Below are 27333 nucleotides of genomic sequence, written 5' to 3'. Positions count from 1 at the left end.
GACTTCCCGTCTGCACCAAGTACAAATGTAACAAGATACAAAATCAGGACGATATATATACACAAACATTACTCCCTCCAGACTATTAGAAAGTTGTTCTGGAACATTCTAGCAGGTGGCTTTCCCTTGTCAAATGTACTTTCACCTAAAAGGCTAAACATATTTTCTTTCATCTAGAATGTGGTTGGACTCCTTATATCAAGCTCTTTTCCCTTCATTCTTCTTCTCTTGTCTTTCTGTCTTGTCCTTTCCACTCTTTCTAACACCTTCATCCATTCTTTGTTGGCCGAGTCTGCTGCCACGTTTAACTTCTTCTCTATTTCCTTGGCCTTCTTCCATTTTCTCACTAGTATTCTCTTCTCCCTTCCTATCTGCTTAGCCTCCTTGAACAACCCTGAAACTGGATACACCTGCACTGCACCGAGTGTCGAAAAGTGCAGCCAACTAGAAGGTGCTAATATGATACAAATTGTCCACCACAAACTGCGAACTAGAAAATAGATTCAGATTGATTTTTGTTTCGTAATATAAGCATGTGTGTTTTTCTGAGTTTGGATGTAATAATACGAGACTGAGTGGTGTCTGAATTCATTATTTAAACCATACTCGTTCAATTGTGACTTTAAAATGCCAACTTACGAAATAAGTTTTATTTTTCGTCCAATGACTCGGGTAAGAAAACTACCTTTCAATAGTTTTTATATACGTATCTGGAAACTGAATTTTGTGAAAAATTTTTAGTGCGACATTGGTAACGGTTCCGATTGATTTATGATTATTATTTTTTCAAATTCTCCTAGCAGAAAGACTAATTATCGTAGAATTTTGGCGGTAACAGTATGGTATAACGAAACACACTTCACTCGTTCATTTTGTCATTCTTTACATTCGTACTTACCTATTATGCATTGCGAAACATTGTTTGGTAGCTGTCTGATATCACCCGAACGGATTTCTTCAAATTTACAGGAGAAACTGCTTACTGAAATCACTTTCTGTATCATTGTCGAGGTTCTTCGAGGTATTTTGGTAAGAGTCTAGTTTACGTCCTTTTCATAAGGAATACGTGTCATATATCGTTGGAAAGGTTATTTTATAAGGAATTCAACAAAGTAAATCCCAAGGCGAGGAAAAATTTCCTGGGGGAGAAAATCGAAAAAAAAACGATGTTGTCCGGATATGCATGATTGAACGTACTGAGGACATTTTTCGATGATGAAGCACGTATTTAGGGGTGAAATGAGTGCTAATGGAACCTAACATAACAGGCCTCACCTAACCTCGTAGGCATACCTCGTTCCCGTGAATGGTTAGTGACAGAAAGTGTAAAAAGAAAAACTTACGTACTCTACGGATGCCGGAGCGCCGGCTGTCTGCTAGCACAGTTTTGTAAACGGGCAAGAAGGAGTGTGCAAGAAAGAGGTAAACTGGTAAGAAGGAGTGGGCAAGAAGGACGTAAACTAGACTCTAGCCGGTATTTTCTTTCGTGGAGACTAAAAACTTCGGTACTTGTTTACTATCCTTCGGACACATTTATTTAGGTAGGGGAGACCGGGGTAATTAGAACAGGAAACAGCCTGTAGAAGTTCCACTGTAAATTACTCAGAAAGTTACTGATGGATTTTTTAAAAATTTCTACCATTTAAAAGGACATCTTTTGCATATTTTTGAAAAAAGAATGACCATACCTGCATTGCAAATACTCGTCCAAAAAAAGAAAATTGTCATGACACCATAAAATTGTCCCAATTACCCCATTTGGGGTTAATGGAACATAAGTTAGAAATTTCAACTGAATAGCTTTAGATTGCTGTTGGGGTAATACGAACATCATATATAAATGTCCCATTTACCCTGCAAATTTGAACACAATAGCTCTACTTCTCCTGGAGTTATCAATGCTTGTTTAAATAAAATCCCAAGTTAACGTCTTTTTTTCATAAAGTTCAATTTCCCAGCTGTGAAGCAAATATGTGTGAATGAAAATCAGTGTTCTATGATTTATTTGAAAGGTTACAAGCCATTCTACAATGTAGTAAAGAAAAAACTTCTAATAGTTACATGTACAATCTAGTATACCCAAGCGAAATCAAGCAAATTACGCAATGTTCTAATAACGCATTTGCAGAAATTTTTGGGGTAATAAGAACTTTGCTTATAAAAACCAGGCAAATTGCCCATAGAGAACCAAACTCACATGAAATGATGTGTGCCCTTATGTTTTATTATAGGGGTGAAGAAAATTTTGAAAGGGTTCTTTCATTCACATCCAGTATATGCAGAAGCAGAGAAGCACCAAGCATGCGTCACATCATTTTTGCAGGTGTATAATAAAAGTCAAATAAAACTTACTTTTGTGTAGTTATTCCAATAACAAATTTTCTGCATGTAGGTTTAGTGTAGGTACATAGGTATGAAATGTTATTACACCAGTCTTTTCGTTTTAAATTATTCTACATTAACATGTTCCAATAACCCCATGTTCTAATTACCCCGGTCTCCCCTACTAGTTTACTATCCTTCGGACACATTTATTTATTTTTACAGAAGAAACTACTTACCGTAATAAGTTCCTGTAGCATTGTCGAACATCGGGAAGGTGTTTTGTGTGATGTGGGAATGTTTCATAGCTGAAATTCATGTTGTTCGTTGAAAATTAATTCTCTGACGGAGAATAGCTAGCCCCACGAACCATTGGCACGTGGATAGGTTAGTTCTGTTAGGTTAGGAAACATAGTTAAAATTTGGTGTCGTGTTAGTATCAGGATCTAGAAATTGGAAATAATTGCGAACCATTGGTGCTAGACCCACGAACCATTGCCACGTGGTTAGGTTAGTTCTGTTAGGTTAGGAAACATAGTTCAAATTTCATCAAAACAACGTTGATACACCTTCAGGAATGTTCCGCGAAGCAGATACGTAAGTACGAATGTCAAAAATTGACGAAACGAAAAAATTAGAGGTGTCCGAAGGATAGTAAATTTTTACCCCGGAAATAGTCTGTGGGGCTATCGTGAATGGTTTTTGGGGCTATCCGTCAATGGTTCGTGGGGCTATCGTGGATGGTTTTTGGGGCTATCCGTCAATAGTTTATGATGACATAATAAACACGAAAGTAGGTATTTTTCGGGTAAGAAGGTTGAAACGCTGCATACCCACTCCAAATCGCCAAAAAACAAGCACGACTGCACGCCATATTTTCTGTTACCCAAGCATAACAAGGAAGACAAATAATGACTTGTAATATGAAAAGTTGACACTATTTTATAGAAAAAGGCATAACTTCATCTTAAAGAATCTTCCGCAATGCAGAATATGTAAGTATCAATGCTAAAATTAAGGAAATAAATGAGTGAGAGGTGTTCGGGCCTTATCAGACAAGTACCGAATGTTTAAGGTGGGATTTCGCTGCTTTCACGAAAATAACTTCAATTTTCCACATATCGAGTAATTATTGTTCGTTCCTCTCACACACAATATGGCGGAGAAATCTTGACTAGCATTGTCGATGATCAGTGGGTTTGCAGTGTTGCAACCTTCTTCACCGAAAAATACCTAATTTCGTGTTTCTCATTTTTTATTTTTTTCCGGGTTCGAAAACGCCAGGACCATGCACGGATAACCCCACAAACCAATCATAAATACAGAAACCATTCATAAATAGCCCCATGAACCATACATGTGTAGCCCCACACACCATTCACTGAAAGCCCCACGAACCATGCACGCAAGGTTAGGTTAGGTTCTGTTCGGTTAGGCAAACATAGTTAAAATTGTCATGTTCCGGCAAAACAATGGCGAGTTTGGAAACACTGACCGGGGGTTACATCGTAAAATGCATGGAACATTTGGTTCATGTAGTCGAACGTAATGGAGGCAATAGCGTTTGTGCATCGGAGAGATATTAATGTCGAATAATACATGGTTTGCCGACCGAATAAGTTGAACGAAGAGTAACAGTTCGTTATATCGGAGACACTTTTCTTGAAATTTACAGGAGAAACTACTTACGGAAATCAGTTTCTGTAGCATTGTCGAAATTCTTCGAGGTATTTTCTTTCATCTTTCAATCTATTTCAGCCGGAAATCAATTCCCATTGCTTCAATTTAAGCGAAAAAGTAAGCATGCCGTTTTTTAACTGCCTAACATAACTGAATCTAACCGAACCTTCTGTGAGGTCCGTGGGGCTATCCGGGAATGGTTTTAGGGGCTATTCTTGGATGGTTATATGATCCCAAATGGTTTTTGGGGCTATCCGTGAATGGTTTGTGGGGCTCGCACCATGACGTGCATTCCTTAATACTTCGAGAAATGGCTTATTTTAGTGTAAAAAATGTGGTACTATTATAGTATGGGGGAGACACCTATAAATCATATATTTCACACTTTTTTACATTGCTTAAGTACTATTTTCGAATGCGGAATATTTCCTAAGGTGAAATAATGCATTTCTAACTAAGATAATGTCTATTTCTTACATTTACGAGTACTTACTCGTTACTTGTTATTTCGATTCTGTAACACATTATGGCAGGTGGTTCAGGGTGCGTTATGTGAGTGTTTTGTTGATGTATGCAGTGTTGCAACCTTGTTCACCGGAAAATATACGTACTTTCGTGCCCGGATTTGAAATTATGCTAACACCTCACAAACCATTGATGTTAGCCCCAAAAACCATTGATGTTATCCCCACAAACCATTGACGTTAGCCCCAAAAACCATTTTCCGTTAGGTTAGGTTAAGTTAGGTTAGGCAAGCATAGTTGAAAAGAAATTTTAAAAATAAAAATACTCGACACGTCATGTTCTAGTGAAAACACTGCGAGTTTGAAACACTGACTATGTGGTTACATCATCTTAACACACTGAACATTGTGCTCTCATGCAGAAAGCAAATGGCAGCAGCAGAAACAGCTTGTCGGACAGAGATTTTTGCAGAAAACAATATGTATTCGCATTAAAATGGATCAAAACTACATTCACGAACTTCCACAACGCTACAGAAAATGATTTCCGTAAGTACTTTCTCCTGTAAATTTGAAGAAATCCATCTCCCCTATACTATAATGTTACCAAAAATGTTTCTAAACGTGTGAAAACCTTAATGTTATCTTCAAATATGTTCCGCAATACACAATTGGTAAGTACGAACCATACGAAACACAAGATATCCGATTTTAAAGTGTCTCCGATATAACGAACTGATACCGAACAAAGGGATAAAACACTTCCACGAGCTTTCAAAAGTCTACAGAAACCCAGTTCCGTAAGTAGTTTCTCCTGTAAATTTGAAGAAATGTGTTTTCCCTATACCATACTGTTACCAATTTTGGCAATCATTGTCCCACAAAATTTGAACCTTAAAGTAATAAACATTGTTTGAATTTCGAAAAATAGTTAAAGAGTGCATGCTCCCTATGGGCAAGGCATTCTCCATTATAGAAGGTCGAATTCAAACCTTTTGACCACAGATCAGTAGTAGAAAGCATTTAGGGATCTTATTTTAATGCTGAGAACTAAACCTTATCTGCCTAACCTAACCACAAAAGCATTTAGGGTTGTTATTAGGATGCTAATGGATCTAAACTTGACGCACGTAACCTAACCATGAAAGTATGTATTGGGAAGTGAAAACCAGTGTCAAGCAAACACGCAGTAAGTAATCGCTAAAACTCTGCAGTATGTGTTAACAGACGTAAATTGAAATCAAACCATGTAAGAAGTGCATACTTGGCATGATGAAATTACAATAAAACACAAGGAACTTGGGCCTGGTTGGTGAATGTAGTTCATACTATTAGCTCCTAATCATGAAATCCATATTTCAACTTTATGCACACTAAAGTTAGACATTTGTATACATTCATTATTATGTCTTGCCGACATCAGCGAGTACATTTTCATACCAAGCAAAAATCCTGTGAAGCATGTGTTTGGTAAAAGGTTTATTTCAAACCGTCAATCCTTATGGTTGGTCTCAATAGTCAGTATTTGAAATACCTTGCCCTGGTGGAGAATACTAGCTCCATCTAGTTTGCTGCACTTGTTAACTCTCTTTGCACTCTTGCATCTAGTTGGTTACATCGTGCAACACTTTGTTGGTTTGATGTCTGCACTCTTTGCATTATGTCATGGAGCAGTATAGTGTGTTGTGTATCGTCACGTGGTGCATGCTAACTAATCAAATGAATGTTTAAAACAGCAGACAGGCATGTCTTGAATCTTCTGAACTTGTAAACTGCTATTCCTCTACTTAGTTGAATGTCATTTCCTTGCACCAGCTGATACTGGGATACACCTGCACTACACCTAGTGTCAAAAAGTGCAGCAAACTAGAAATGTTATGTAGAGAGTTTTGCTTCATCCCTTGAATGTACTGCAAGACAACCTAATGGGCCATCTTCCATAAGATATATGATTAATCTTTCCATATTCACGGTGGTTGTTTATGATTTGACAACTTCAGTAGTACCTACTAACTACAGGCTCACTCAACTTGGTAAACACAAGGAGAATGAAGTTGATGACATCCAAAAGGAAACTAGCATTCAAGAAATATGGCTCATAAAAAAGGACAGTTATGCAGCCTATCAGCATATTGGGTAAGAATTTACAATACCGGAAGGATCTCCAATTTTTTTCCTACTCTTATACTCACTATATATCGAGTCCTGATGATGTATCTGCAGTTAACATTTGGGGGTGACGTGTAGAAATTGTAAAACTGGCATTTTTTGACGGTGCCTGGTCGCAATTACCTTAAACCCCTCGAACGATGCACACATAGCCCCACAAACCATGCATGCATAGCCCCACGAACCATGCATGCATAGCCCCACGAACCATGCATGCATAGCCCCACGAACCATGCATGCATAGCCCCACGAACCATGCACGTATAGCCCCACAAACCATTCATGGATAGCCCCACAAACCATTCACGGATAGCCCTACGAATCATGCACGGTAAGGTTAGTCAAACATAGTTAAAATTTGGGGTTGTAGTAACTCGTGATTAGGAGCCCTAAATTATTGAGTATACGAAATTGGGGAAGTGTCCGGTATTGTAAAATCGCTCCAGTTCGTAAAACAATGCACATACAGCTCCAAAAAAACATAACCGAAAACCACTTAATTCTGCTTATTTTCCAATTTCTAGACATGACCCCCAACAATTTAACTTCAGATTCGTGATTACGAGGGCAAAATTAGTTAGTATAATGAATATGAAAAACATTGGAGATCCTTCTGGTATTGTAAATTCGCTCCCCATATTGATTAATGCTGTTTGTGTGAATTTTATTGAAAGAAAAAAATTAAGATTATAATATACCAATGCTGTGAAAAACATTTGAAACTAAAGTGAATTAAATTTTCTAGTGGAAAGAATGTAAGGATGGTATTTTTGTACACTGTCCAGTAATTTCATAGTTTAAAGATGGACTCTGCAGAGTAGAATGATTTGTTTTATTTTACTTGGCTTTTTGCGCCACTTTTGGCTAATTTGCGAAGATGGGGATGAGTGATGATATGATGAAATTGATGAATGGACACTCGCAACATCCATGCCCAGGCCAGGATTCGAACCCGGGACCCCTGGCATGATAGGGCAATTTGCTAACCACTCTGTTACAGGGGCCGGCTCTGCAGAATAGAAGGTTTAAGAAGCTATTAGTCTTTTAATATATAGATGAGAAATGGAAGAAAATTGCAGGTCAGGCTAATTTCTATGATCCAGGTATTGCCACATTAAGTGCCCTCCGTTGTGTCTAAATTTGTGGATTTGGTTCAAACTGCATTGTTTACCTTTTGGCAGGGATGTTGTCCAGAAAGTCTGGAGTTACCCCATAGAACCCTTATATGTGTAGTTACACTTGAAATAGAAATTGTTAGGTGAGGAGATGGGGACGAGTAGTAGGGATGCCTTAATGTGTGCACACTTAGGTATAGTGGGGGATTCATTTTGAATTTGATAATGTACAGGAAAAATATCTAACTTACGTGTCCTGTGTTGTTGGGAAAATGATACAGGACATAAATTGAGCACAAATATCACTACTTGAAAGTAACAATGAAAAATAAAATATTAATTTTACTTTTCATTGACAGCCAGAACTTGTTGCTGCATTGAAAAGAACTGCTGAAACAATTTTTGAAAAGGAGGGAGTGATCAGAAAAATTGAAAACCTTGGGACAAGAGATCTGCCATACAGAATGAGCTCTCATGGAAGAGTCCACACAAGAGGAAGGTAAGTGTAAGGCATTTAGGTAGTTGTGGATTGATTTTTTTTTAGCCTACATGAAATTTCTTCGTGTGTATCATCAATCATGGTTACGATAGACTGAATAGTCATGTTCATATTGTTACAAGGTGTATTATAGCCATTGTTGTTAACATTTGGTTTGTAGTTGCAAAGAGGGTATTATTATTTCTTCGACCATGTTTTTATCGCGTGATCATCCTTCGTTCTCATTGTAAAAGAGGTAGATCAAGAATGTCAAACAATCAAAATACAAAGAAAAAGTCTCACATAAAATAAACAACGTTAAATTGTATTAAGTTAAGTTTAACACTACTTATGTGAGTGAGTATGAAACTTTTTAGGAACGACGGGATTTTTAATGTGGAGTTTTTTAATTAGGAATGTGTCAGGGATAGTTTTTAGTGTTTTCAACCCTACCCTCAACCTAACCCTCTTTTAACACTTTTCAACGCTGCATTATGTTCAGTGCTTAGTAAAATATTACGAACCTGATGAAGGGGGTAGTTGGACCCTGAAACGTCGTTCCAAAAAAGTTTCATACTCACTCACGTAAGTAGTGTTAAACTTAACTTAATACAATTTAACGTTGTTTATTGTATTTAATAGTGAGTAATACGCACCACGTTACAATATTATTAAGGCTCACATCTACAGATTTGCAAGAACATTCCACTCATAAGATATTGTGCACTATTTCAGGTTACATTTAGGCATGTGTAATAATAATTTCCTGCCCCTTGAACTTAATTATGATTGATGAGAATTCGCTACCTAACAGTAGCTGAAGATTCAAAAATTCTCATGTAATATCAAATATAAAGAACTTTCTAAAGTACATGTATGTTTTATATAAGCATCTTTGTGTCATTTTATTTCAGTTATTTTATCATGAAATTTGACACTCCATCTTCTACAGCAACAGAGGTGATTGAAAATTATGGCAGAGATGTTGATATTATTAAACGTAATTTATTTAAGATGATGCCAAAACCTAAATTTGAATGCACATTAGCAGATGAACTCAAGCCCCCAGCATACAGGTAACTATAACCCATTTCACAATATTGTGTATGAAGAGTAGTATAAATATGTGAAATGTTTACTGTTATGTGCATTTGTGCATGTCCTATATTAGGTATTGAATTACTTGAAGTATATTCTTCTTTTGTTAAGCATTGATTTAATTTAAATTATTGTACGTACAGTGAGGATGAAATTCTTGCTTTTATCATTAAAACACACCCTAGAATTTCTATAATTCACAATTTTTTGCCAAGGAGCCAGGTATTGCTAAAAATCAACAGCCAACACAGGAGGAAAGGTTGTTTTCCAGGAGATTGTATGACTTCTGGGAATTTCAGCATGTTTTTCAAGAAGTCCCTGAGAAAGCAATTTTCTCCTAACACCATTACTCACATTCTTCATTCTTCAAACTATCCCTCTTCACATTTATTTTCCTGTTTTTAACACTTGTTTCTAATTTTTGGGAAGCTAAATTAATGTTATTTTTCATCAGTATATCATAAAATTAAATGGTGTGACTCAGTTGTTAGCATATGCAGATGATGTAGACTTACTGGGGGATGATGTGAATACAATTAAGAATAATGCTAAAATATTTTTCAAAACTGCTAAAGAGATAGGTTTGGAAGTTAACAAAGAGAAAACTAAATATATGCTTACAGGCCGAAACCAAGTGTTAGGTAATAATCAAAATCTAATTATTGATAACAACTCGTTTGAACTAGTTTCCAAATTCAAATACTTAGGAGTAATATTAACAAATGAAAATTATATTAAAGAGGAAATAAAAAGTAGGCTTAATTCAGGAAATGCATGTTACTTCTCTCTTCATAAGCTTTTGTCTTCTCGTTTAATATCTAAGAAACTAAAAGTTAAAATATACAAAACAGTAATTTTGCCAGTAGTATTATATGGATGTGAAACTTGGTCCCTTACACTGAAAGATGAACATAAATTGAGAGTATTTGAAAATAGATCCTTAGGAAAATCTTTGTACCTAAAAGGGATGAGGAGACAGGTGAATGGAGAAGGTTACATAATTTAGAACTACATAATTTGTATTCATGTCCAGATATTATTAGAATAATTAAATCAAGAAGACTTAGGTGGGCAGGCCATGTGGCACGAATGGGAGAGGAAAGAGGAGTTTACAGGATTCTTGTTGGGAAACCTGATGGTAAGAGACCTGTAGGAAGGCCAAGACGAAGATGGAGGGACAACGTTGAGATGGATCTAAGGGAAATCGGTAGGGATGGAAAAGAGTAAATAGATCTTGCTCAAGATAGGGAAAGATGGAAGGCCTGTGTTGCTGCAGCCATGAACCTTCGGGTTTAAGAAGGCTAGAGAGTTAGTTAGTTAGTTAGTTAGTCAGTATATCATTTTTACCAGTGTTTCTTTTTCCCTGATATCTCGGAACCTCCCCAATGGAGGCAAATTGCACAGTGGTTAGGATCGGATCCCACTTTCAACTGTATGTCCAATCCCGCTTAGCCTATCTGTGCATAAAGTGGAATTAAAACCATAATTCAAATTTTCTCTGACATTAAGTGACTGTAACATAAACGCTTTGCGAAATTTGATCATTTATAGTTGAGGCCACCAGATGTCCCAATTTAACCTGGACTTTTATTTTTTAAGCAGTAGAACATTCCTGCATATACATTGCTTTTTGCAGCCTAGGTGTCCACGGAGCAGTGACTAGCACGGTGGAAAGTAAGATTACGTCTGTTGGCAAACTGGATGCAATATCCGCGTAACTGGAACCTCTAGCTATGTAATGAAATAATCTCTTACACTTACATTGACAGTTACAATTAAAATGAGCAGGCACCTTGTTACAAGAGGTGTTGGAAACTATGTCCTACTTGTAATCCCTTACGACTCTTAATTTCTCTTAAAATATTAAACAAAGGAGCTTACAACGCTGTGGAAGATGTTGTAATACTTTAGACAGTTATGCTGGTCAATTTAAAACATAAACTCTCAAATGTTATTAACAATTCCTTGTTTCACTATAATTTCCAAAATCTTTAACATCCAAGACCCATTACATATTTATATAACAAAGAACCTCAATTTTCAGTAACTCAAAAATAATAGCAAGAAGAAATCTCCCCATTCATTCATGGCATTAAATACCATATCCATTCATTTAACAGGGATAACAAAGTCAGTCCAATTAAATTGGTAATTATAGAGGCTATATCGAGTGCACTCCAAACCTGCCCAAATCCCCCAAAGCCAACATGACCGGAGCAATCTACCCTTATTTAAATTTCAAATTTTTAAACTAGTAGAATAACTATGAAAGATCTATATACGTATATACAAATACTAGGCAAATCACCACCAGGCCATGCAGGCCAAAAAGGAAATATACGGAGATACTGTATACTCAGCTTTATTCAAGCATGTCCTTTGTGTCTCCCGTCGGCAAGGTTCTGAAATGCCAAACTCTTTGCCCATCCAGCTCAGAAGCCTAGCCAATGGCAGACCTTGCATTAGTCACGTGTATGTTTCAAGTCTATATGACATCATAAATGAGTTCTTCTTTCAAAATTACTTCAATTTCTCTCGTAATAATTTCTTTTAATTATTCTAATGTATGGCTTCAGGTTTAAATGTTTGGTAGCTAGCCACGCATACATCATGAAAATGTCTGTCGGAGGGATTTTCGAGGAGTATGTTCCAATCATGCTCCAACCTTGTCTAGTTTCTCCTCAGTAAGCATATGCCATTTTACCCTTCACTTTTTATCAAGAACAGACCAACAGATTTGCAAAATTTGTTCAAAACTATCCGAACACTGTCTCTGTGTGAAAGACGTTCATCTGAGAATTCTGCTGCAAAACGCATTCTAACTTCCCTTCAATAATTCGTAACGATGTTAGAGTCGCAAATAAAAATGCATTGTTTTAAATCGTATGGATAGCCTGGCATTATTAGACTGCAGAAAAGCACCAGTAATACGTAAACAAAAACAAAACAATCTAAAACACTTGTTATGACCTTAACACGTGCAAACTGGACACCAGCTATCTGGATAATGAAGCACGCCCAGTGCCAAGGTCAGCGTACTGCTGTGGGTCTAAATGCCGATAGATGCTGCATGCTAGCATCCACTCCGCAGCAACCTAGGCTGCGAAAGGCACTGTATTATTTAGTATTGACATACCAAGACAACATTGTTGCATTCCATTCTTTATAATACAGCAATGAGAAGAATTTAGCTGCAGTTCTTACCTGGCACCGTGTCATAAACATACTGATTTGTACTAAAGGACCAAGAGTGCATTAAGGTTTAATACTGCAAACTTGCACAAGATTTTTGTAACTGTTTAACAGTGAAATTTATGAAAAATTCTACTTGTTTTGTGTAGTTACTGCAAGTCATCTGTAATGTAGTTATGACAAGTATATATATTATATGAAGGACTCGGGTGTAACACATGGTGACATTTTTATCATTTTTCAGTTACAAAGTAAAATGTGCCATCCTTCAATTTTCATGTGAAATTGCCATGCCATACCATTTGCATTTGACTCAGTGAAGCCTTCTGATATTGGTAAATACAAGACAAAAACAATTTACCTACAGTACCAAAATGTCACCATGTTTTACACCCGAGCCCTTCATTTCACAGATAGTATAAAATAAAAGTACACACAGTGGTGCAAGATGTGCATGCAGAAATAAAAGCTAGCAATGCATAACAAAACGTATCACATGCACGGGAAGGGAATTCTCAAGGTGCGTCCTCACTATGCTAGTTGGCAAGGCTGCGCACAAAAGCCGAGCAAGTGGGTACCTGTTGCTGACATGCCAGATGCCAGGCAGATTCCAACGCGATACTGTACCTTGGTGCAACCTATCTTGACAGTGACGTCAGCTTAGAATACACTGCAACTTGATGTATCACTCCGCGCCAAGCATGAAATATTTTCTCCGTCACATTTGCATCTCGGAGTCCGCAGAGAAAGCACATAGAAGGAGCGGAACGTTCTTGTTTGGAGCTGATTTTCATGCAGAGAAATGTCAATGCTTGGCACTAACGAAATACGAACACGAATAGATAAACAAATTACAAAGTTCAAAATATATTTGGACTGAGAAACTAACGGCCTTTTAATGTTTTGAATACGTGTAATAAACGAAGTACTGACATAAAGTAAACTTTGTCTTTGCCAGTCTTCCACGAAAGCCACTCTTGAAGTACTTTTTTCTCGAAGCATTGTTCGGTACATTCTCATTGCGAACAGAATGATACAGATAATCCATTATCCATGACAATTACACTATTTGGTTGCAGTTTGGGTAGAATATCGACAAACCACGACTCAAAACGCTGCCTCAACGCCATTACTCGAACGAAACAACAAATAAATACTTTCCACAAAACCATCTTCGCTTCCTACATACACAACAACGAACCTTCCATTTTTAGCTTAGATCTGAACTCTGAGCCTAGACGGAAAGCATACCAATGTGACAGACATGTATCTAAAAATACATTTCGGGAGGGGAGGGGGGGGGTCCGACAGAGTTTCTCAATAATAATAACAACAATATAATTAGAATAATTATATTGAATTAAATATTAATTGATTAATTAATTAAAATAATAGTAATTGAATATGTAAATTAATTAATATTGCATTGTTGTTATTACATGAATTGGTAAAAAATGGTAAAACATATATAACAACATTATGTAACTAACGTGTAGTTAATATCGCCAAAATTTGTGTAAAAGCAACATCCCTGGCAAGGAAATTTATGTCGAATAGACATAGAATTGGATATTTATTGAATAACAAAAAAAGGACTTAGATTGTATTGTAATAGGCAAAAATAATTGTACTGTGATCGCATTTAATTGCCTATTGGAATTGACAAAAGGTAAGTTTAGTGATTAACATTAGGTCATACAAAATACGCCTCATTGTTGATGTGCTTATGGATCACGATCTCAATCAATTGCAGCAGCCACTTTTCCCACTGTTGGGAATTTAGTTTCCCCATTGCCCCTAAACGTTTTTGTGACATTTGAAATTGGTGGTTCATCAGAAGTACATCGGAAATACAAATACGTTTACACATTCCCCCCCCCCCCCCCATATGAATATTCAAAGTTTTCCCTTTGCAATGCGATTTAAAGTAACACGCAAGTGATTGAAGCGGAACACTTGCCCGGATCTCGCTCGCTGAGGCAACCAGTAGACAAATGTAGAGTCGCTCTTACCCTCACTTCAACCTGCAACCCTGCTCCAAGATTCGGGTTAACGAACCCATGCATATTTTTTTAAATTTTGACTTGCAGCAAACAATCGTACCAGATAATCTTCATTTCAACAGGTTTTTCAGAATCTAACATCTTTAAAGCATTTCTATGTACTGTATACGATGCAACATGCTTCAAGTAAGGAACTATATTTTGGTGCTCAAGTCTCGCGAACTTGCCGTTCGAAGGTGCGTTGCCATCCCATATTCATTATCTGAATCCAAATCAGTTTCATACAGTTTATTATGTTTATGTATCATGCTATTTTAATGGTTATTTATTATACGTTAAAATGTTCTGCAAGAATCCTCGCATTGTGACAGTTTGAAATTCCTTCCCTTGTATCTTAATCTATTGAATTTCATTGCATTGTTTTTCTTTTTTCCGAGTGCAGACAGTGAAAGTATGAACGCTGTAAGTTTGCAATGCTTTACGACGTCACTGTCAAGTTAGGTTGCACCTGAGTATAGTAGTGGTTCTCTTCAAAGGAAATCGTACTGATGCTCGAAGTGGGGGATGCACAGAGTGGTGCCAAGTGTGTGTGGCACAGTAAGGAAGAATTGCAGAGTGGCTACTCTAGACCATGATAAAAATCAAGTATAATTCCCAGTTTTCAAGGCAAATTTTCAAAAAATTCAAGGCCACAAGCAGATGTTTTCTCTATTTCAACCTTTCATATTACCGCCTCTCAACACCCACACACAAACCACGAACGTTTGTCTGGGAGGGGGGCAAGTACCAGGATGAACATACCATTATTATGACTTATTATTATTATTAATTAGTAGTAGTGGTAGTGTCAAAGACGTTATCATCCTCGTAAATTACACAAGAAGGGGTAGAAGTTGGTGTTAAACATTAGTGTTTGAACAAACGATTTTAAACATTTTTCTTAAAATAAAAAAAAAACGTTCAATTTCACATTCATTAATAATGGAAAACAAGTACACAAACAGTATTTTTGAATGGCAAAAAATGCATGATAAATGCATTCCAAATATAATTCTTTTTGTACATATAACATGTATCACTTTCATATACGACATATGGTTTACACATATTCAAAATGGAGTGATCTAAAATAAGAAAATACATGACAACACTAAATTGTGTTCGTATTCAAAGTTTCTTTAATACACATATGTATACAGCATATAGGTCTATTATTTATATTCATTACATAATCTATTCATCCACCTCATAACAAACCAACAGCAAAAATTATATAAATTGTCTCTCAAATGTGCACGCTCCTTTTCCTACAAACAATTGTTCATGCATTTAAGACAAAATCCATTAAGAGAAGTCTTATTTCTCTCTCTGGTAATTTACAGTGCATTACAGAAAACAATCATATTGCGAGTGAAGCAAAAGAAAATTTTTAATCCATTTTTTTGCAAACTGAAAACAATATTGATTTAATAGGGTGCAAGTAAATTCACAAGGTGCCATGGCATTCTCTCTTTTACAACTTTTATCATTTAGATTGTTCGGCGGCTGGGGCCGACTACCACCGCTCCGTCTTGGAACTTGACGAGACTAACAGGCATTGCGAGCGAGAAAATTTTATGAAATGTATTTTTATTTGCAAAAATATTGAAATCGTGGGGGATAATTGCCCCCTCTGTGCCTTCTGCAGGTGCCCTTAACCATCAATGTTTGCCCCCTTGCCCTCCTTAAAATTATTTTTCATTCAAGGTTGGGGGGGGGGCAATGTGCCTTTGCCCCACTGTGGTTGCGCCACTGATATGCACACACAAATACCCATGTTTCAAAATGATTTGAACGATTTCAACTCCTTATAATTTTTTTGTTAATTGTGCAATTCACTTAAAATTTTACACTTAAGTACTATAACTGTCCAAGTTTTAGTGGCAAAAACTGTAATACAGTAACTCACAAATGCTCAATGTGAGCCCCTTTTGTTACCCTGCATGCATCACTTCGGTAGTCCTTTTGTTTGTCAGTTGATGTGCCCAGAAGTCTGTTCAGTGGCTGGAAATATATATTCAGTTAACAAAGAAACATATTGTAATGAGTACCCGTGGGGCACATGTAAGACACCTGGCTCTGTATTCTTTCATATATATATATTTTTTACTAGTGTTTAAAACATGTATAAAATTGAATTACATATGCATGAACGTGAAACAGGCTTGTTCCGCACTTGACACACTGCACATAGTTGTTAATCAAGGACGTATTTAGGCAGGTGGGTCCAGGTGGTCTGGACCCCCCCCCCCCCTGAAAGACTAACGAAGTACAAAAGTTAAATAATGAAAATATACTTGTTGTTTAATCCAGAGTTATTTATTTCTGTCAAACTTATTGGAAGGCAATGATTATATTGGGATCATATGACTTTGAATGACAGTACCAAAGAAGATTTATGCAAGATTTATTACTACTTATAAAAACATGCATAAAATATTAACAGGAACTTTACTTTTCGTCATCTGGATCTAACGTCCCTTTTTTATGTTCAATTGTTTATCTATTTGACATTAGTTTCCTTGTACCTTGTCAGGGCTTTTTTATATAAATTTTGCTGACATAAGCTAGACAATGAATGCGTGCTTTTATATCACTATTCTTATGCCGTCCTTTTTTGTATTCATGTAATAAAAATATATTAATTAATTTTAATATAATTATTTTAGTTTAAACCTTACTATTATTTTCAGACACTAGGTTCTGCCCCCCTCCCCCAAACATATTTCTAGATACGTGCCTGTAATGTTAATGTTAGTATTTTGTTGCATTCACGATGAATGTATTTCGGAATACAGAGTAGCTAGCACGTGGATAGTGTGGATTAGTTTATCCTTCTCAAACAGCTTACATGCGAGATTTAAGAGTAACGTAAATAGGTATTTTAAGAAGTTAATCAAGTGTTTACTTTATAACGAGAGACACAGTCATTCCTTGGATGATTAACAGATTCCTTATTAATCATCACTCTTAGAAAATAAGTTTTTAGCATTGTTTTAAATGCTTCATTTGTTTAAAATGTTTTTTTTTTTTAATAAAACATGTTTAAAACAAAAGAAAATGTTTTATTTGTTTCTTATTAAGAAACTGTTTTATTTGTCCTGTGGGGACGTCTCTCAAGTTTGGCAAAGCAAAACAACTTTTGCACGCAGCCTTGCCAGCTGGCATAGTAGGAATGCACCTTCATGATACATCTACCTTCAAGGCTTCATACATTGTCAATCATGTAATTGGTTCAATTTTCAACAGACTTTATTGCTTTGCAAGGTCCAGTGATTTGATTGGTAGATTTTGCTTCACTGTTCTGCCACTTTTGGATGATCGCGAAGATGAGGGTGAGCCATGAAGGGACACTCACAAATAACATCCATACCCAGGTTGGGATTCGAACCCAGTACCCCTGGCATCATAGTACACTGTGCTAACCACTCTTCCTCCATTGATATGAGGAAGACTAGTTATTCAGCTGTCCTCGAAATATAAAGCATGTAAATGTACTCTATAGAGCGACCACAAGGAAAAGAAAGAAAGAGTATGGTGCACAGGAGTTTGGGGTCTGTGCAGGTTTTTTTGCTTGTGGTTCCACTGTAGTAATAAAATTGATTTTTTTTTATAATTAGCTTAGCAATTACTCATGGATCACTGTTTTGGTATGTAACCTCCTTGCTGTTTGCCCTATGTCAACTATTAACGTTTGTTTTGATGTGCAAATTTGAAGAGAAACTAATATAACATTTATTTTCAGATCAGACGTACAGAAGTTAATTAAAGAAGGGAAGGCAAAAATGAAGGCACCCAACTTCAAAATGAAGCATGGCCTGGATTACTATCCATTTAATTAAAGTGCTTCCTTGGTGTGTACCAATTTGCTTGTTGACCTAGAAAGTAGTGTAAAATGTACAAGGCTGTGCATATGTACTGTGTGACAAGACACAGTTTTGCATGCATGTGAGACGCTTCAAGATGAAATTTAGTGGAGTGATATCGTGGTGAAATAGCTTTTGGAGAACACATGTAACGGGATATAACAAGATTTGTACAAAATATTGTTAATAAAATCAATGAACAAGTACAAGTCTGAGAATTTAAAACATTTTTAATGAAATTTTGGCCGATATTGAAAAGTATATAAAATTCACATATACTGATAATCAATATTCTACAGATCTGATAAAGAATTGCAAATGGTCCTTGACGAACCTGAATGGTTCATTAACATCCTTATTAAATGTGTTTCCAGGTAACTGCAATGTAAAAGAAGTTTCATATTTAAACATTTAGAATATTTTAGAATATATCGGATCAGTAAAATAATCTGTAATTTTACCGATATGCCTATATATATAAAATTGTGTATATATATATATATAAATCAAATAAGGTAAAAGGAAACACTCACCGGACAGTAGGAAAATTCAAAATTTTCGCTAATTTATAGCATCATCGGTGTGAGAAGAAACAGAAGACGGAACCGGAAGCAGGACCCCAACTTCCGGTTCCGTCTTCTGTTTCTTCTCACACCGATGATGCTATAAATTAGCGAAAATTTTGAATTTTCCTACTGTCCGGTGAGTGTTTCCTTTTACCTTATTTGATTTTTACTTAGCCCTTTTGGCCCTCCTTGCTTTTATCCATTATTATCCACTTTTGGTATATATATATATATATATATATATATTAATTACATGCAGAGCGTGACCTTGCCAACAGTAAGCCTAGAAGGTTATTTCCCGTTGTGCCTATTTTTGGTCTGGCATGGTCGGTGATTTATCCACACACATCAACCCCCCCCCCCTCCCTCCCTCCCTCATTTTTTAAGAACAATTTCCTGGAACATTTCACAAAACCCTAAGTTTGGCACTAAATTTAACCTTACATTCCTTAAAAACGAAGTTACACTACACCAGATTAAAGATCCTGGATAAATCCATGAGCCTGGTGTTTTATTTGCTATTTATTATGTCAGTCTTATTCCTATCGCAATGAGTAACATAATGATAAAACATATGCAAAGTTAGATAAAATGAAGAATAATGATAATAAAGAATCGAAAACAGAAGATGATACAAAAGTGCTGAATACTTTATACAACCGCATAACCAAGTATCAGCTTCGTACCATGGATCACAAAATCGACATACTTCATTTCTGTTACCATGCCTGCTAGAGAAGGGGTGGGCCTATCTACATCCACAAGTTTCTTCTATCCTTGCTGGAAAACTGCGTATTCAACAAGTTCTCCACCCCACCGCACAATGACACTCCTTTTCTTTCATAATGCACTTCACTATCGCACCACAGCACAGGGACGACAGGTTGCTTTTCAATAGATAGGAAAAAAAGAGACCTAAAAGCAGGCACTGCTCAAAGCGGTGATATTTTGGACTCCTTTCGGATATAAATACATTCCCTATATTTTGTAGAAAAAAAAACTACAAAATAAAATATAAAAGAAATGCTCGCTAATTGTAGAGAAATATCCAGAAATTTCTATCAAAGGAGATGCAAGTGCTTTCTTAGGATAGTGTAAAGCAAATCTAGCATAAACAGGCTTTACGTACGTTGTTCGAAGAGTGTTTAAATCATGGACTATGTAATTAAATTGAATTAATAATATTTGGTTCACATTTGACATAAAATTTGTAAAACTAGTTCAATCTTCAGCTTTCATTAAACATTTAACTTTTAAAAACTTTTTGCACTTGTTAGTTTAATTAGTACCAAACCGAGTTCAAACATAAGCAAATAACAGAGATCTTAATATTTCTGATATTTATGCTCTCCTACAAGCGAAAAAAACAAACAAGCTATTTGCATATTAATGTATATCTAGCTTTCCAGTTTCCCGCTCATTTTAGGTTTCTCCTTTTTCTTTTTCCTATTAGTTTTTTGCTTCAGAATTCAGTTCCTGGAAAAAACCTCCTTCAAACACCACCGGCACAAGAAATTTACCCGACAACACTGGAGCCCCCTCCTCCTACAGGACCTGTGTCTCACCAGTGAAGCCAACCTAAGCATAAAAAGCTAAATCTCGCACAAGTTTAAAAAGTCATTCAGAAGTTAGGGAGGGCCGCTGTTCGTGGTGGTTGAATTCTCTCAAACTTTTCACGTCTAACGTCGAACTCATCCCGTTGGTTCAACCATTCAAATTTATATTTATGTTTTTATTATAAGTTAGTATTAATAATATGTAGATTCCAGAACAATTTAGTAGTATGTAGCATAATTTCGGAGTTTAAACGACACCATGGATGTCCAGAAGGGGCAAGGGACCCTTCCTGGAAAATTAATATCAACCGTAAAATATATTTCACACATATAATTTAATTTCAGTCACATCAAATTATGTTAATTATTGTAAGGGCAACACAGAAAAATATTAACTTCAAATTGAATTAGTATCTTTTCCGCCTCTATTATGGAGGAAATATACCTAGTTTACCCGAACCCCTGGAAAAAATACTTTGCTTAATCCTCCCTGGTGGAAAGATACCGCGGACGTCCATGAATAACTTTTTCTAAACATGAGGTTTGCAACGCTGCTGTAAGCCTCTGGCTGTAGGTCTACACACGTAGGTTTTAGCCCACTCTTTTCCATCCAGTCCAGAAACTGTAGGTCTGCTCGTTCGCGGTCAGCAATTTGTAAGGCAAAATTCAGAAGGCTTACAACTTTTCACAAGCAGAAGGCAGGAGATCACATGGCCACCTGGTGCTGAAGTGTTGCAATCTAACAAAGAGGATCTCTAACACTGGTGTTGACCAGAGTTGAACTTTGAAGTTGTTTACGAATTTTGCCAGAACTAATACAAGTGTAAGCCCGGCTTACATGGATGCTCCGTACCTGCTATATCAGCTAATAACGATAAGAGTACCAATTAATCTATCCCATCCCTAACTCAATATATAAAATTGAAGTGTAGTCTGTCCACAACAAATTTAAAATTTCTTGCCTGTCCTTTGTTTAAAACCTACTTTTAGTGTACAATTACAAAAAATATTGATTTTTACAGAAAATAAATTTCCCCAGACTTTTCCAGACTGGTAGACACCTTGACCTACTAAAATTCTAGTTTGTCGGACACCAGGTTGTTTAGATCTCCCCTTAGTTTGGCTCTTCGTGCTGAGTGAAGATAACTATACTTCTCATCCTTAAATTACACTGTGCAAAGCCATCATATACAGTGCGTCCATTTCGATCTTCAGCCGAGAGATCGGGAGAAGCGTGGCAGGCGGCGCTGCCGGAGATGCCGACATTTGCGGCCTGTAACGCCCGCTTATTTTTATGGACATATGCAGATATTTCTATAAATATTGCAAAACGAGCACTAACCTGTGTTATAATTTATCATCTTTAATTCATCCAAGTTCTGCCCTTATATACACAAAAAATACGCTTTAGAAAACAATGTAAAGAGCCACAGATAATAAAACATTTTAATCATAGTTTTGACCAGTAACGTCCTGCTTAAGTTTATATCCTTGAAAGAGTTTTGTGTCGATGGGGATGTGCAACACTGTATCAAGATTACGCTGTAGACGAAACCGTTAAAAGTCAATGGTGTTCGTGAGCTTGCTTGCAATCTGAAATCTCCGAGCTCGAGTTTTTTGTTCCTTCGCGACAGAGCTGTGAATATAGTGGCCAGCAGATGTAAACCAAGAGCGTGTTAATTTCGTACTGTGCGCAAGAGTGTTATTATTGGTTACTTGCCGTTACTTGTTTGTGTTATTGCAGTGTGTATGTGTGTTGTGTCAGTGAGAGGATTGGAATGCCAGCCGAAAGGTTCACGTTACGAGGGGGCTGATAAGTTATCGGCCCGACCTAGAAGGACTTTAGCTACAGGCACGAAAGTTTCAGGCTATTCAACGTATTCTCCCCGAAAGTCTACACACTTGGCACTTGGTGGATATCAGTTTGAACAACTCTTGTAACGCAGGTTAGTGCTCGTTTTGCAATATTTATATAAATGTCTGCATATGTCCATAAAACTAAGCGGACATTACAGGCCGCAAATGTCGGCATCTCCGTCAGTGCCGCCCGCCACACTTCTCCCGATCTCTCGGCTGAAGATCGAAATGGACGCACGGTACATACTACAGCAATAATTTTAAAAAAATAACTGGTCATACACGTACTACAGAAATAATTTTTAAAAAATAACTGTTTTTTAACTTACTTTAGAGTATATATTTCCAAGAGAAATGTACAGTATTACAGAAAATGAAAGGAATGTGAAGGATATATAACTTACACGAGCAAAAAATTCCATAAAATCTCTTCATACATACAACTGTCAATTTTCAACACTTCTATCACATAGTCTCAATCTCAACATTTGTAGAATATCCCTAGTCTCATAAATAACTAGCTTATAGACTGCAAAAAGCAATATAAACTATACACATGGGATAATGTAGCACCAAACATTTTTTGCAGTTTTCATTGTCTAATAATAGTACAACAGCGTCAAGTATGAAAGTAAAGTTATACATATAAAAAAAAAGGAATGTACAATAATGGAATTGTTCAAATCAACACATACTATGGAGTGGAACAAGAGAAAAAGACTTCTAAAAATTCACTTTCTGGTAAGGTTTTGTACAAAATATGGAATTTTTCGATTCTAAACATACAACATGTTGAACACTTTGATTTATTTTTACTGGCGGTCCAAAAGTTAAAAAAAAAAATACGTAATTGCTTTTCGTTATTCTTCTTTACATGTGTCTGGTGTTTCCAAAATTGATGCCACTCTGGTTAGCACCCTTGTTGCTTCCATATTGGAGGCTGATCACACCTTGGCCAGCACGAAGTTGTTCTTCAGAGAAGTTTCTCACGTTCTTTTCTGATTCTTTAGGTCCAATGGCAGGTTTTCCATAGTTGGCAGCCTATTTTAGAAAATAAATTAAAATTAAAGCAACCTTATAGCTTGAGCAAACATTAAGCATAAATAATAGTGATTTATTACTATTTCTGGCTTTTATGTTTTTACACAATATTCCCATAGTGAAAATAACAAGGATCTCTTACATTTTAAATTCATAATCCTTGTATTCTAACCATGAAGACCAACAGTGCAAATATTTTGCATTAAAAATATTGTTTATTCTTTAAAATGCATTTGTAAATGAAATTTAAAAAGTTACCGACTCATTTTATACAGTGATGGTTCTGAAAGTACTTCATCATATTAGATGTCTGGAGCATCTCTTCTACTTATTTAATGTTTGTTTAGATTTCTTAGGTCTGCCAATGGAAATTAAGATTACAAAATGCATTACCTAAAGGAGTCAAACTCCTAACATTTACCAAACTGCTATGTTCCGAATTTCATGAATTTTACTCTACATGCAAATAAGCTTATAATAATAATAATAATATCAGTGTTTGGACGTAACTTGTTGCTTGTAATGTAGTTCCATGTAACATTTTCTTTTCGAGGAATTCTAACTAGTTAGTTTTAAAAGTAATTAACTGAAACTGGGTTAGTTGTTTTGCAATAGAAGTAACTGTATTCTGCATTGCTGCATTCATCTGGAACGTGGTAATGGAAGTCAGAAAGAAGTTAATCAAAACTGACTCCTTGTTCAGTCATTTACTTCTTGTACTTGATACAGTCTGGTGAAGACCTTGCTAGAAGGTTGAAACGTTACATTTAGTATGTTTTCAATAAAATAAATTACTGCCTTGGTCAGCATACTTAGTTTTTCATTGTAATATAAATATGTGAAGACTTTATATTATGTACCAAAAACAAAGTAAACAACTGTACTTATTCATATATTTATTTTATTACAATTGAGCAGTTCAGGAGTACCACTTGATTACCCACTAAAGAAAGAAACCAAGAAAAACAAAAGTGAGTTTGTTCATTGCATTGTGGCTTATGTACTATCCAGATGTTCCCGAGAGTTTTTGCCACCGACTATATCCTGTTCACTAATGTGTGAGCAACAGGAGACTGTGCAGCAACTGTACCTAATGCTATCTAAGTTTTACTCCTGAGCCACTCAATTAATAATCAATGATTGTGCGTAACTTGCAAATTTCTATCCGAGAGTAACTAACTGATAGTTACTTTTTAAAATGAGGAACTGTAACTATATACATATCTGTAACTATATACGTATCTATGTGTCAGTGTGGTTCAGTGGCCGCGGTGGTTCAGTCGGTAACGCGTCTGACTACCATGCTAAAGGTCCCGGGTTCGATCCCCGGCCGGTTCAAATCCGGGAACTTTTCTAACGATGGAAGCGGCCCCGGCGCCCACCCAGCGTCGAATAACATGGGTACCTGGGGGAAACCCTGGGGGGTAAAGGCGGTCAGGGGCGTGATGCTGATCACATCACCCCCACTCACGACCGGATCAAGAAAGTGTGGGGCGTTACCCCCACACCCCCTATACGCCTTCATGGCGTGGTGCTAAGCACAGGGGAGCACTTTACCTTTACCTTTTTTATGTGTCAGTGTGAGAGAGAAGATAGGTATTGAACAATTTCACACTTTTGCCCTAGTTTTTCATCAACTTACTGTATTCGAAAATCTGGAAAAGGATGCCTACAGAGCTGATGATTGAGCCATACAAATGCAGGAGCCACAGAAGAAACATTTAAATGTTTTTTGTTTTTTTTCGAAATTGGCTCTTGAAATTTGAAAATAATAAAGAATGGAGCTCCTTGACATTGAGCATGGTGTGGGAATGGACTAAATTTATGCATAGGACATTGATCTCCCAACTTTTCCTCTACATAGAATGTACTTATAAGTAAGGCCACTTACCTTTCTGCCTAATGACTGGAGACATATTACTACAGAATTCAAGTTCTGCCTTTCCCAAAGGTCCACTGTCTGGAATGTTTCTTGAGCTGGAACACCAAGTGTCTTGGCAGTCTCCAAAAAGCCATTGATGTTTTCCATACATTTAAAAGCCATTTTGGTCTCGTTGATTTTCTTCACTGAACCTGGCTTCAGTTCGTTTGCCAGCCTGAAATAACGAGGGTGTAATTGATGGAGTACTATGATGCACTGAAAGTACATTTTGTGGACAGATAGAGATTATATATGAATAAACTGATTTTACGGTGCCTCGAAGGGGTTGTTTCCAGACAGTTTGCATAATTGTTTGTTGTAATTAAAGTTTTCATAAACAGCTTTTAAGTATTGAAACCTGCTATAGCATGTTGTAAATATAGGAACCGACAGACATGCATTATAAGACCTGCAAAGTCTGCCCTTTCAATGATATCTTACCACAAAGGTGACCATGACCAGTGATTAGAACGCTACATTTTAAAAGTAGCTTCACTACAGCTACATTTTCCAGAAAGTAGCTTGCTACGCTATTCCTGTTCGCTACTCGCTACTTCTGTATTAAAAACTTAAAACGACCATATGGCTATTCAAAAGAAACCCTAGTATGATAGTTGTACGTACTGAAAAATAGATTGTTATTTATTACCATGATTCCCTTCATTCTATGTATAATTTTTATAGCAGTGTTACTTCAGTTACATATTTTTACTAAAGTGTTTGAGAATAAAGTACCTTTGTAAGTGGCATATCAATTCAAAAAACTAGGTCTTACACGTATCCATGTTGTTCTTATTGTCATATCAAAAATATTTATGTGACAGACTTCTTTTTAAAATTAATTGGAAGAGTATCACATGTATATAAGGTGTTGCGCAAAATGGGAATAAGATAAAAATGTGATATTTATCAATTTAATCTCCTTAACTGAAACAGTATGTTATTTGTGGGATGGCGGATATTTGATCGAACCTTGAGGATAGCTGGGGGATGCTTCTAATGGTATAAATGAGAAACAGGTGGAGCAATGCTTTACGTAAGTTTTTATGTTGGAAATCTTCCCCGAAGACACAGTGGAAATTGTAATTGTCACATTGTATTCAAAGGGCCCAGGTTCGATACCCGGCGGAAGGCACATGGTGGTTCATATCAGTCTCGATCAGCTGATCTGTGCATAAAGTGGACTCAAAACAAATACTAGAAAAGATGCCTAGTTGGGAGGATGGGATCCTCCTGCTCCTCCATTCCCCACTCTGCTCATCATTCTTCCTCATTCACACAATTAGCAAAAAGTGGCAGAAAACTGCCATAGATAAGAGCATAACTAAATAAACAATGCATCCTCATTGCCATGATTAGAAAATGTTACAAAGGGATGCAAACTTAGAAAAAATACATAAATTTGAAAACTGTGTATATTAACAAAAGAAAATTGTCATTTCTGCAGGAAAGTCAATAACTTGTATGTTCTTTTACAATATGATAAAATATAATGAGGAAACTGATGTGCAAACCCGAGTGTTCTAAACATATTGTAATTTTAAAATTCACGAACAAACATTATGATGAAAATAATTGTAATTTCAGAAATATTATCGTTCTTGTAACAATAATTTCTTGCCGGTGTGATCCTATACACCGACAATGATCAATGCTGGTAACGTACTGAACCATTGATTGCTGGCACTATTGCTTTGTCAGATTAATAGAAAATGGATCGCTTGTTTTTGCACTGTAAGTTTTGTTTTACACAGTAATTATCGATATTTTGCTGTCTGTTACGCCATCGATATCCACAAGATTTGTTCCAGGGGTGGCACAAATGAGGCATTCTTTCCTGGCGGTGTAGCAAATGAGGCATGATTCTCCACAAAATAGTGATGCAGATAAAAGAAATGGCTATTAGCCAGAATATATTGATATATGCCAGTTAGTTATCTGGATATTAGAATTATTCAGATGCTAA

General features: G+C 36.4%; 2 protein-coding genes across 2 annotated transcripts in view; one reads left to right on the top strand and one right to left on the bottom strand.

Annotated features, from left to right (window-relative positions):
• Positions 1–472: 472 nt before the first annotated feature.
• On the top strand, positions 473–18658 carry mRpS6 (mitochondrial ribosomal protein S6). The gene is made up of 4 exons (XM_083124734.1): positions 473–672; positions 8110–8249; positions 9143–9304; positions 18306–18658. Exons 1-4 carry the CDS (start codon positions 628–630, stop codon positions 18400–18402), a joined length of 444 nt encoding a protein of 147 aa, XP_082980860.1. The 5' UTR covers positions 473–627; the 3' UTR covers positions 18403–18658.
• A 4061-nt stretch (positions 18659–22719) lies between these two features.
• Positions 22720–27333, bottom strand: part of Chd64 (transgelin calponin-3) — a 29365-nt gene continuing 24751 nt past the window's right edge. The window contains exons 3-4 of the mRNA XM_083123917.1: positions 25338–25542; positions 22720–23446 (exon numbers count right to left, since the gene is read on the bottom strand). Of these exons, the coding sequence (XP_082980043.1) occupies positions 23276–23446; positions 25338–25542 (376 nt within the window). The 3' untranslated portion in view covers positions 22720–23275. The remainder of the gene's footprint in view (positions 23447–25337; positions 25543–27333) is intronic.

The sequence above is a fragment of the Lepisma saccharinum genome, chromosome 6 (genome assembly GCF_977018435.1).
Source record: "Lepisma saccharinum chromosome 6, izLepSacc3.1, whole genome shotgun sequence".
Lineage (NCBI taxonomy): Eukaryota > Metazoa > Arthropoda > Insecta > Zygentoma > Lepismatidae > Lepisma > Lepisma saccharinum.
Note: the sequence above shows the minus strand (reverse complement) of the source record. Positions and strands in the feature narration are given on the sequence as shown.